The sequence below is a fragment of the Lissotriton helveticus genome, chromosome 10, assembly GCF_964261635.1.
Source record: "Lissotriton helveticus chromosome 10, aLisHel1.1, whole genome shotgun sequence".
Taxonomy (NCBI): Eukaryota; Metazoa; Chordata; class Amphibia; order Caudata; family Salamandridae; genus Lissotriton; species Lissotriton helveticus.
Genome location: NC_136071.1, coordinates 436801353 through 436813785, shown reverse-complemented (window position 1 = coordinate 436813785; position 12433 = coordinate 436801353). Strand labels below are relative to the sequence as shown.

Genomic DNA, 12433 nt, shown 5'->3' with positions numbered 1-12433 from the left:
ACACACAGTCACTGGATGATGTCATCAGTGATGTCATCAGTGATGTCATTTGAGATGTCATCAGTGATGTCACTGACCATGTCATGAATGATGTAATATGTGACATCATCAGCAGTGGATTGCGAGTGCGCGATATATAGTTAGTGCAACTAACTATATATGGAATTTCAATGGTTTTGTGTGAGTAAAATAAGGTTTTTTAAATGCTAATTCCTAACTATATATGGTCTATAACCTATGGTTTTTTCAGTGAATATATATATATATATATATATATATATATATATATATATGTATATATATATATATATCTCTCCACGCTCCAACAGCTGAGAGAAAAGTTGGAACCGCCATTTTGTGAATCTAGACACAGTTCCTGTGAGGGGGATATAAGGTATCCTGACCCCTTCAGACTGATGGAGGAGTCTGGCAGGGACCCCTCTTGGGCAAGAAATTGTCCAAAAACATCTTTTTTTGTGCATGCGAGGATCCACAGCGTGACCCCCTTGTGAATCTGTAGCAGATCTGCAGATCCACACCCCAATTAAAAACACATACACCCACTCACAGACTCAAACACATACTCTCTCACACATCCACATCCAAAACAACTCACACACTCAGTCCTAAATCCATACAGCCACCCACACAGGCACACTCACTCACAGACCCACCAAGGCACTCACACACCCAGAGACCCAGAAAACCACTCATATACTCATACAGCCACTCACATACCCACCCAGATACCCATACAGCCACTCACACATCCATTTACACATTCATACAGTCATTCACACACCCGCTTACAGACCCAGAGAATCACTCATACATCTACCCACAGACCCACACAGGCACTCACACACCCACATACACACTCATACAGCTAGTGACACACCCACTAACAGACTGGCTCAGCCACTTGCACACCCACTCACATACCCAGCACATATTCACATACACACACACTCACACAACCAATAACACATCCATACAACCAGTCACACACCCATTCAGAGACCCATAAAACCACTCGTACACAGATCCTCACACCCTTTGAGCCACTCACACACCTACTTACAGACCAACATAGGCACTCACACACCCATTAACACACCAACGTACAGAGACATTTTAAGGCATGGGTAAAGTGGGCCATGGCCCAGGGCCCCAGCTTTTCAGGGGACCCCTGACAGAGCCTGCTCTGTTCTGTGGAGAGTCTTGCCATACTGACCTTTAATAGTTCTCAAATAGATTGTTTTAGATACTGTTTGCCTTTCATTTTTTTATGTGGTGATGTGTGAGTCTTTTACAGACATTTTGCAGAGAAATATGTGTTTATGTTTCATGTAACAGCCATAAAAGGTTTCTTAAAGATCAAAACAGGACCTCACATATGTTAAATGGGAGGATGGCACAGAGATTAATTGCAATAATATTAGTGAGCTGCTGCTGTGTTACAATATTGGAAACACACGTCAATATCCCTAAATATTAGATGTAAATATATTTAGGATTTGGACGAGTGTGACTGTGCACTGTCAGTGACCTGACCAAAGAGGGCAGGAAAGAGTTTAAATTGGATCATAAATTCAAAACTGTTACGAACAAGAGCCCCCTAAATCTTTTTGGCCCAGAGCCCCCAAAATCCTTAAGATGTCCCTGTCAACATACGCACTTATACAGCCAGTCAAACGCCCACTCACAGACCCACAAAACCACTCACAGACCAACTCAGCCACTCACACATGCACTCACACACCCACTTACAGACCCACAAAACCACTCACACACTCACTCAAACACTCAGAGACCCAGAAAACTACTCACACACCCAGTCAGATACCTATACACTCACACATCCACTAACACACTCACACACCCATGCAGCCACTCACACACTCACTCACTCACAGACCCACAAAGCCACTCATACACTCACTCACAGATCTAATCAGTAATAAACACATGTGACCTCCTCCCCTATAAAATGTGATGGGCCCACAGGGATAGGGTCCCCGTGGGTGAAATTGGCCGGGGGCACTTGTGCCCCCTCTCCATTAAATACGGTGCAGGGGATGGGGTCTCTCGGGCTGAAATTAGCCTGTGGAGGGGAGCTTCACCTCTCGTGAGTCATGGCCCCTATCCACACTCACAATGGTAATAAATAGCATGTTAAACTCTGTGCATTTGCAGAGAGCGATAGTGTGTTTGTGTGTCTGTGTGTATGTGTGTTTTTTTAAAGTGTTTCATAGCACCCCAAAACTGGTGTTGACAAATACCAAAGATGCCTAGTCTTGCTTTCACCTCATCTTTTTTCACTCCATCCTTCACTCTTTTTTCTCCCTTATCTGCCTTTCTCGTCCTTATTCTTGGTCATGATGGTGAAAAATAAGTTACGGTCACCAAAAATTAGTACCAGTGACCACCACACCTGCACAAATTAAGTCCTTGAAGTGTAGCTCTTGTTCCTTACCTCTTGGTAGTATGTTGCTGCCTGTTCAAAGTTCTCATTGAGTTCAGCTTCCCGTGCAAAGTGTCGCAGCTGCTCGGAGTCCAAGAAGGAGGGTGGGGGTGGACAAGCACTGTCATCGGCTAACATCTGTTAAATGAAAATAAGGAATTGACTTTTGACATCTGTGTTCCTGAGCAGAGTAATTAAAGTTAAGCTCACTGAGGTAATTCTTGAGCAGGGGAAAATGCCTCAAATGCATCAACCTGCAAGTGTTTGACATCAATCATGACTACACTTTCTGCATAACAGCTGTGCTGGAGAACTCGGGGCACATACCAGTATCCCTTCAGTTGGATATTGTAAGGCACACATTAGCTTAAAAACAAAATGCTGCCCCATCTACCTCGTGAATCATTCCAACTTAAGCCCTAGTGGTGTACCAATGGCCTGTTCTTACCATATGAGGCCAATTCCTGTTCTGGGATACTAGCTGTACAGGTCAGAGAGAAGAAACGTACCATGGTCTATGGTAAGGAACAATCGTAATTCTCCAGACCCATGATTTGAGAGCAAAGAGGATTAATAAACAGCCTGGTGAACTGGCAATCAGGGTTTAACCTACTTGTTGGTTTAATACAGAGAAAATCACTGGAATAAGTTGAAGTAGACTCTTCCCCAAGAATATGCAGTGCTCAAATTAGGTTTCAATGTATAGAGACATATGAAGTGTGAAGCCACCTGTTAAGCAAAGGGGGGACTGCTTAGTGGAAAGTGAGATGCAGAGTGTCAGTAGAGGGTATGAGAAGGGTGTTGTTGAGGTAGCAATAATTAGAGTGGGTCTGGAGGCAGGGCTGCATGGTCTCGACCCATGGTGAATGGCCTGCCATAGGTCAATCAATAAGGGGTGGGAAGGCAACACACCCCTCCCACGGAGTGATTTAGACTGTAGTAATTACACTGTGGAATAGAGAGAACGGCGGGGGGATATATTCTAGCTCCCTCTCATGACAGCTCTGAAACTAAGTATTCGGTGCTACATTAAGAAAATGTGCAGTGATTTTTACCGGCTACCTCTCCCATAGAGCTTTAGAATATGCAGTGCTTTTCTCATACAGGTGCCATGCGTACAATGGGACTGGGACAGGATCATCCCCAAGGGTTGTGGAAGCAAGGGGCGACTGTGCTGTGTACATGGTATGTGGTAGATCTGCGGAGCCTGGTCAGCTTCATAATGTGGATCAGTGTCTGCTTCGCATTACTGGCTAGTCCTCACAGAAGTGGGAGTTATGCAAAGCAAGCACAGAACCAATTTCCTAGCAATGTTTGACCTAAAGGTGAAAACTTCAGGGGAAACATTGAACTGGTCTGAGCATCAAAGAACAGATGAAAAGGGCCGCAGCACAAACAGAGTGAAAATCAGCAGAGAATATCAGTTGAGCTCCAGTCTCTCTCCACCTGATTTAGAGCCACGTGCATCTGATCCACCAGGTAGACATAGAGGTCACTCAGAAATGATTGCAGCTTGTCGGGATCCTCAAATGCAGTTGTTTTCATGTATTTCTCTCGCACTATCTTCACCACAGCATGCTACACAAAATAAAGGAAAAGACAATTATGGAATAGCTCAGTAATAGGCACTATCAAACTTCACACACATCAACCCTCCTTAATCCTTGTGGAACCTCTTAAACATGTATTAAATACTCTAATGCTCAGATGGTAGAACAGGGCAAATAATGACAAACAGGTATTTTTCTATATTTTCGATTGTTATGATTTACATTGGTCTATTGTTAGTGCACCAATTAAGCGGACATTTTGCTATCTGGGTTTCCAGATTATGTGAGAAAAATATTCAAAATAAATCATGAATATTTACTGAAATATAGCAAAATGTTCTTTAAAGATGGGGCAAGATCAATAATAGTTTGGAGAAGTAAAGAGAACAGGTTAAAATAAAGGGTAGTAGATGATGGATGGAAGGTAATAGTGGAGGAGGGAAAGAGGCTGAGCATGATTAAGTGAAAGAGGTAAATGACTTGGATAATAATAGTTAGGGAGAGCAGGAAGGAGTAAGGGAAAGAAGGAAGGGAGAAAAAGATTGATTTAGAGAGAGAATGAAATAGTAAGGGAATGAAAAGACAGACTGACTTAAAATTGAAAAAGAACTGGAAGCGAAAGAAGTAGTAAGGAGGCAAGAAAAGAGTTGGGGATGGATGGAAGGAAGGATGTAAGGAGAGAAAGAAGGAAGATGGAAGTAAACAAAATAAAAGGAGTTAGTGGAGGAGTCAGGGAAGGAAACAAGGGGGTGGAATGAAGAGGTTAATGGGTATGGCAAGCAAAAAAGGGAAGCATAGAAGAAAAAGAGTTAGGAAAGAAGAAGAAAACAAGTTACTTACCTGTAACTACGGTTATCCAGCATTGGTATCTTTCATAGATTCACATGCCTGAATCATTCGCCGTCGTCGAGGCGGGAGTCCCACGGTAAAAATATATACAATAGCAGTGCCTAAAAATTTCTTGTAGTAGGCTGGAAAAGCCTAAAGGCCTAACTAGGCCCCAAAACTTAGCAGCCTATCTACATCATTATGTAAAAAGACCTGAAATAGTAGCCTCAGCCAATCAGCTGTCCTCACCCTCTAGAACCTTCCCAGCTCAGGCAGTTCTCCTCAGATTTTCTCAGCACAAGTGAGAATGAGTATCCATAAAACAGAACTGCCGTGCCGGGGAGGAGGGTGGGTGCATGTGAATCTATGAAAGATACCAATAATGGATAACCGTAGTTACAGGTAAGTAACTTGTTTTCTTATCCAGTATTGGGGTATCTTTCATAGATTCACATGCCTGAATCAGAGTAGCAAGCAGTGACATCATGTCTGTCGTTAGAGGAGGGTGGGAGACAAAATAAACCATATACACCCCCACACAACCAGGAAGGTAATAGAGCACAAACTTGTTAACATAACATATGCATCAAAACCTTCATAAGTACATAATATATAGGACAGCGTTTGAAAATGCGAAAACATCATAATAAAAACATATGCTTAAAATAGTCAAATGAAGAATAAAAGACTATATAAAGTCTAACCTTAGCGAAGAAGATGCTGTAGCACCGCTTCTCCAACTACTGTATCATCATGAACTGCCGACTGCAGACATTAATGCTTGGTAAAAGTGTGCACACTTTTCCACGTAGCAGCTCGGCAAATGTTCTCCAGCGTCACTCCAGCGAAAAGGGCCATTGACGCTGACATTGTTCTGGTGGAATGCGCTTTGACCTTTCTTGTTAAAGGTTTGTTGGCTTTGTCATGACAGAAGATAATCGTAGAAGACAACCATCTAGCTATAGTTGCCTTCGTTACAGCTTGACCCAAGGTGGCTCGACCATAAGCAACAAAAAGTTGATTAGATTTGCGGATGTCCTTTGTTTTCTGAAGATAAAACTTCAGGCACCGTTGCACATCCAGAGAATGTAAAACCTTCTCCGCAGGAGTTTTAGGATCCGGGAAAAAAGTTTTGAGCTTGACCTGTTGATTGATGTGGAATTGAGTTGGTACTTTTGGAATGAATTTTGGGTTGGTTCTAAGCGTCACAAAGTCTTTAGAGAATGGTAAGAAAGGCTGTGCAATAGTGAAGGCCTGTATCTCACTGATTCTGCGGGCTGAAGTGAGAGCCAGTAAGATAGCCACTTTCCAAGTTAGAAACTTTAGCTCCGCCTTGTGAATAGGTTCAAACGGCCTTTTTAGAGGTTGAGAGAGAACAATATTAAGATCACACTCAGGAGGAGGAGGACGAACTGGTGGAAAAGCTCGGAATAGCCCCTAAAAGGAATTGTTTGATCAAAGATGATGAACATAAGGATGGTTTGTTGGAACTCTTCCTGAACCTGGAGATCGCCGCCAGATGCACCTTAATGGACGAAAAAACTAGTCCAGCCCTAGCTAAAGACAGCAGATAAGGAAGGATGGCTTCAGGAGGAGCTTGAAGTGGATGAACATTATTTTCTCCACACCATGAGCAGAATCGTTTCCACTTAAAACGATATGTCTTGATGGTACTTTGCGCACGGGCCTGTGATATGATCGCCCTGCAGTCTGAGGAGATGTTAAGATCCTTGAACTCTAGGAAGTCAGGAGCCAAGCGTGCAAGTGCAGTGATTGAGGATCCAGATGTTGGATCTGGCCTCCCTCCCTTGTTAACATTGACACTGTCGGTTTGAGACGAAGTGGAGGCTGCTGAGAGAGCAGAAGGAGCTCCTGAAACCAAAACTGCCTTGGCCAACGGGGAGCAATGAGGATGAGAGTGCAATGTTCCCTCTTCATCTTTTGCAGTACTTTCGGAATGAGCGGAATCGGAGGATAAGCGTACGCAAATATTCCGGACCATCTCATCAAAAGGGCATTTCCCCTTGACCCCTGTTGAGGAAACCTGCTGGCAGAACACAGGCATTTGCTGTTCTGCTGCGTAGCGAACAAATCCAGCGTTGGTGTTCCCCATGTTCGAAAGATCCTCTCTACTTGATGTTGTACGAGTTCCCATTCGTGACAGTCCGTGAAAGCTCTGCTGCGGTTGTCGGCTAGATAGTTCTGGACGCCTTGCACATGTTCTGCTCTGAGGGATATGCCGTGGCGTAGGGCCCATTCTCACATCTCCTGAGCCTCCAGCGACAGGGTGAGAGATTTTGTTCCTCCCTGTTTGTTGATATAGTACATGCTGGTGGTATTGTCCGTACGCACCAGCACGGACGAATTCGCAATCCTTGGAACAAAGGCTTGCAGGGAGAGAAAAATGGCCCTCAGCTCTAGGCTGTTGATGTGTTTCTGCCGGTACTGACGAGATCTGAAGGTCCTGAAGGTGACCTCCCCAACCTTCCATGGAAGCGTCTGTAGTTAGGGTGAACTCTGGAATGTCTTGGAGAAAAGTGAGGCCCGGTGACAAATTGTGCGCCTTCGACCACCAAAGAAGGGCTTGCTTCATTTTGGTAGTGACTTTGATGCGGTCGTCGAACGATCCGTCGACTTGCCTCCATTGGCGAAGTAATTCCTCCTGTAACGGCCTCATTCTGAGTCTCGCCATAGGGATGAGGCTGATTGCAGAGGAGCACATCCCTAGAAGGGAAGCAAATGTCCGAACTGAAAGTGACCTTCTTGCAAATATTTGTTTTGCTAGCTTTAACAGTTTGTTTTGCCGCTCCTGAGTCAAGAACGCCTTGCACTGGCATGTGTTCAACACCGCTCCCAGAAAGGTCAACTCCTGGCGAGGTTGAAGCTGAGATTTGCTCGAATTGAGGGTCAGTCCCAGATTTGAGAAGAGGGAGAGGGAACTCCTGACCGCTTCCATTGTGGAGGTTCTCGATGGACCTTTTAACAGCCAGTCGTTGAGGTATGGGAAAACTTGTATTCCTTGTGACCTCAGCATGGCTGCCACTGGGGCTAAACATTTGTTAAAGATTCTGGGGGCCGATTTGAGGCCGAATGGAAGCACTTTGAATTGAAAGTGGACGCCAGCCACTGCAAACCTTAGGTATTTGCAGTGTTTTGGGTGAATAGGGATGTGGAAGTAGGCGTCTTGCAGATCCAGAGAAAACATAAAGTCCCCTTTGTTGAGACAATTCAGAATGTCCGTCAACGTCACCATGCGAAAACTCTGTTTCTTTAGATATTTGTTGAGTTTGCGCAAATCCAGTATTGGACGCCACTCTTCTGAATTTTTCTCTACGAGGAAGAAGCGAGAATAAAATCCTTTCCCTTTCTGAGAAGGCGGAACTCGTTCTATCGCATTCTTGTGTAGCATCTTTAAGGCCTCTTTGAAGAGTAAGTGAAGACGAGGGGGAGGGGGACCCCTGGGCGGCACTGATGGTGGCTTCTGCAAAAACTCCAGAGTGTGTCCATTCCTGACAAGATCCAGGACCTACTGATCCGAAGTTATTGTCCGCCATTGTTGGTTAAAGGCGGAAATGTTGGCGCCCACGGGAAGGGGAGGATGAATGGCTGACGTCCGGCAAAGCTCATTGGCGCTTGTTGGAATCACGCCCTTGATTGTTTGCGCGCCTTGACGAGAGAAAGAACCAGAGGCAGGCTGTCTGTAAGAAGATTGATAGTACGGTTGTTTGTACTGAGATTGGCATTGGCGATTTTGTTGGTTACAATAGTTTTCCCTGGAGGAGTAACCAAGGCCTCTTGCTCCTCTAAAGGATCCCCTCTTGTATTGCAGGGTACCAAGGGATTTAGCTGTGTCCGTATCTGTCTTTATTGCCAGCAAAGCGTCATCGATGTGTTTTCCAAAAAGGGAATCCCCATCGTACGCCATGTCTAAGATTTTTGTTTGAACCTCAGGCCTGAAGGTGGTAGCCCTGAGCCATCCTTGACGCCTGAGGACTGCTGCTCCTGCCAATTGCCTGAAGTTGGTGTTTGAAATATCAAGGGCGCAATCAATGATCTCCGAAGCTGCCCTTTCTCCCTCCAGTACGATCCTGCGCACCTCTTACTGACGATCCTCAGGGATCAAATCAAGGAACTTAGACAGATCGGACCACATCTGCCTATCATAACGGGCCAGGATAGCCAACGAATTAGCTGCTTTAATGGAGGCTTCTGCATTTGCAGAGAAATTTTTCCCAATGGCATCCAGTCTCCTGCCTTCCTTGTCAGGTGGTGTTGAAATGGGAGCAGAAGGATTCTTGGACTTCTGCTGTGCAGCCTGGGATATGACAGAGTCTGGTCGAGGGTGACCTATTAAGCAAGATGGAGTATCCGATAGTGCTCGATACTTTTTCTCTATTCTTGGAAGGACTGCAGGAATGGAAGCGGGCGTTTTCATGATGTTGAGGCCCTCCTTTCATATATAATCAATAATGGGGATAGCTCTGGTAACTCTGTGATATTCCTCTTTAAAGTCATGTAAAAAGCAGTCAGACTGCTCAACTGTGACGGTCAATTCAAATCTATTAGCAGCACGCTGCATAATATTGTGAAATCCGCCAATATCCTCAGGTGGAGAATCTGACGGGCGGGGCGCAGGCGGTAAAGGCATAGGAATAAAATAATCCTCCCACGGATCAATAGGTGTATTATCCGGCAATTCGCCCTCTTCCCTGCCATCATCCTCATCATGAGAAGAGGTATCCGTGCAATCTTGGGGTGCAGGACCAGTATCCTGTCTCGGTGACAATGATGCTCGCGGTGACGGAGGCCTTGGTACGTCAACCGGGGTAGATGGCACAGCAGGTGCAACTGGAGTTGGAGGAAATCTCTGGCGATAGTCTGCCAACATAGCTTGTAAATCCTGAATTAAAGAAGATGGCAGATGACTAGTGTCCTCAGATCGAGGAGGTCTGGCATGGGGTGAGTGATACGGCGTCAACAAATCTTCATGCGCATAATGACCATGGTCATCATCCTCATCGTCCTCCTGATATTTGATATTTAATTGCGAAGGGTGACGGGCAATCCCAAAAGGACCCTCATGCTCTTCACCTTCATCTGAATCTTCCTCCACATATGTCTCCAAAAGGTGCAATGGTAAGAGTGGAGAAATGTGAGAATAATCTCGCCTCTGATACGTTTTCATTTGGAAATGCATATATTGGACCCTCGTCGGAGGTGAACTGGGCAACAGATGAGCAGATGCCACTGCTGTCGTAGTAGTCGATGACGATGAGGCCATTGTTATTGGATTCTCCGTCGACGGAACCGTCGATGGCTTGTCCGTTGATGGAACTGTCGTCGATGGCATTGATTTTGCCGTCGACGGGGTCGTCAGTGGTGTCTTCGTCGACGAACCCTTCGTCGACGAGGTCGTCGATGGCGTCTTCGTCGACGAGCCCTTCATCGACGAGGGCGTCGATGGTGTCTTCGTCGACGAGTACTTCGTCGACGAGTCCTTCGTCAACGAGGCCGTCGATGGTGTCTTCGTCGACGAGGTCGTCGATGGTTTCTTGGTCGACGAGTCCTTCGTCGACGAGATCGTCGTTGGTGTCCTCGTCGACGAGACCTTAGTCGACGACGATGTTGGCTTCGTCGACGGGATCATCGTCGATGGACCGGAAGTTTTAGGTGACGGGGCCTTCGTCGACGACGACGGGACAGTCGGCAACTTGGTTTTCGTCGTCGAAGGCTTCCCAGGCGATGACAAAATTGTAACAGACATCAGAGGTGAGGTAATAGCCGAAGTGGTGACCGTAAAAGTAGTTGAAGAAGTAGAAGTCAAAGTAGTAGTATGAACAGACACCAGAGAAACAGTCTTAGCCTGGGCTGTACTCACAGTTGTCGTTCGTGAAGGAGACGATGCACTCTTTGAGGGTTCTGAGGCTCTCTGAGAGGGTTTAAGTTTTTTCTTCCTCTCAGGAGAAGAGCTTTCCCTGGATCTGGCTCTCTTGCTGGAGGTAGAGGCCTTGTCCTCATCATCAGTGGAAGAAGATTTCAACCACAAAATAACCCTTGCCTCCCTATCCCTGATTGTTTTTGGAGGGAAGGTACGGCAAATCCTACAGTCCTTCACAACATGTGAGGGGTGCAGGCAATAGATGCAGTCAGAGTGCTGGTCATCCACATGGACCCTCTTCTTATAGCAGGTTCCACAAGCCTTGAAAAGAGCCTTCTTTTCAGACATTTTTGAGGAAAAAAGACAAAAAACTGAGTAGGCACTCAGGGAGACTCCCTTACACACGAAGTGCGGTGAAAATCGGGGTGAGGACAGCTGATTGGCTGTGGCTACTATTTCAGGTCTTTTTACATAATGATTAGATAGGCTGCTAAGTTTTGGGGCCTAGTTAGGCCTTTAGGCTTTTCCAGCCTACTACAAGAAATTTTTAGGCACTGCTATTGTAAATATTTTTACCGTGGGACTCCCGTCTCGACAACGGGGAATGATTCAGGCATGTGAATCTATGAAAGATACCCCAATACTGGATAAATTACTTGCCTATAAAGTTTTAATTACTTACCAGTAATTCCATTACCCTGAGTCCATTCTTCCTTGTACTACTACATGTTCTGTTCCAGGAGGCCTACTCATAACGTAAAGGCAGTCTACCAATCTGCAAACAACAATCAAAAAATCATCTGTAGCCTGCCTCGCCTCTTCCAAGCGTATAATAGGACCTTCCACCCAGCACATTCTGATATATTTCAGCAAATATAAAATAGAACATCCTTTAAACCCATAATTTGGCCAGACTGGCCAATCTGCGTGAGGGAGGGTGGGAATAACGATTAAGGCAAGGAAACATGGACTTAGAGTAATGGATTTACCAGTATGTAATTAATACATTACCTCTTCATTCTCTCCCTCACTCTTGCCCTTACTCTATGAGAACTACCCAAGCTTAAGAAGCCAAGAGGACTGGAAAATGAAATTACTTTGCACAAATTACTACAAACTATGATTTAATATGAGTGAAAAACTCTAACACATATCATATCATAGAAGAGAGAATTTCTTTACCAAACACATCTTCAGGGCAAGCACCATGTCAAAGTCCATAATGCATGACAGAAGCCAAAAGAAAGGGTCAAGTGGCAGCCCTACAGATCTTGGCACACAAACCACCTTGAAGGAGTCATGCCTTTTATAGATCTTCCCTGAAACCCTAAATGACAAATAACTCCGGGAATCCGATTTACCCATAACAATTAAGGATTTGATCCAACGGCCCATGGTCGGGGTATAAGGTTTATGACCTTTCTTTGCAGCACCAAAAAAAAGTGCCTTTGATTGCCTATACAATGACACTCCCTTGCAATGCTCTTTTAACATCCAGCGAATCTCAGATATTGTGCAGACAAGACTAAATACCTGGGAATCTTGTACTCAGAGAATGGAATGGAATTACACATGCAAACTATGGCACAACACTTACTACCATCACTCACTAGATCACTAGATGGATCTCGCTACTGTTATTCTTTGCAGGAGATGTGGGGCTGATCAAAATGGTGCTCCTGATAAAACTGTAGTACCTATTTTTAAACATTC

General features: G+C 45.1%; 1 protein-coding gene across 4 annotated transcripts in view; it reads right to left on the bottom strand.

Annotated features, from left to right (window-relative positions):
- CFAP70 (cilia and flagella associated protein 70) overlaps window positions 1-12433 on the bottom strand; it is a 1288671-nt gene that overhangs the window by 601756 nt on the left and 674482 nt on the right. For all 4 annotated transcript variants that reach the window (XM_078662924.1, XM_078662925.1, XM_078662923.1 and 1 more), the window contains 2 exons: window positions 3911-4042; window positions 2477-2602 (listed from right to left, as the gene is read on the bottom strand). In XM_078662924.1, coding sequence (XP_078519050.1) covers window positions 2477-2602; window positions 3911-4042 — 258 coding nt within the window. The remainder of the gene's footprint in view (window positions 1-2476; window positions 2603-3910; window positions 4043-12433) is intronic.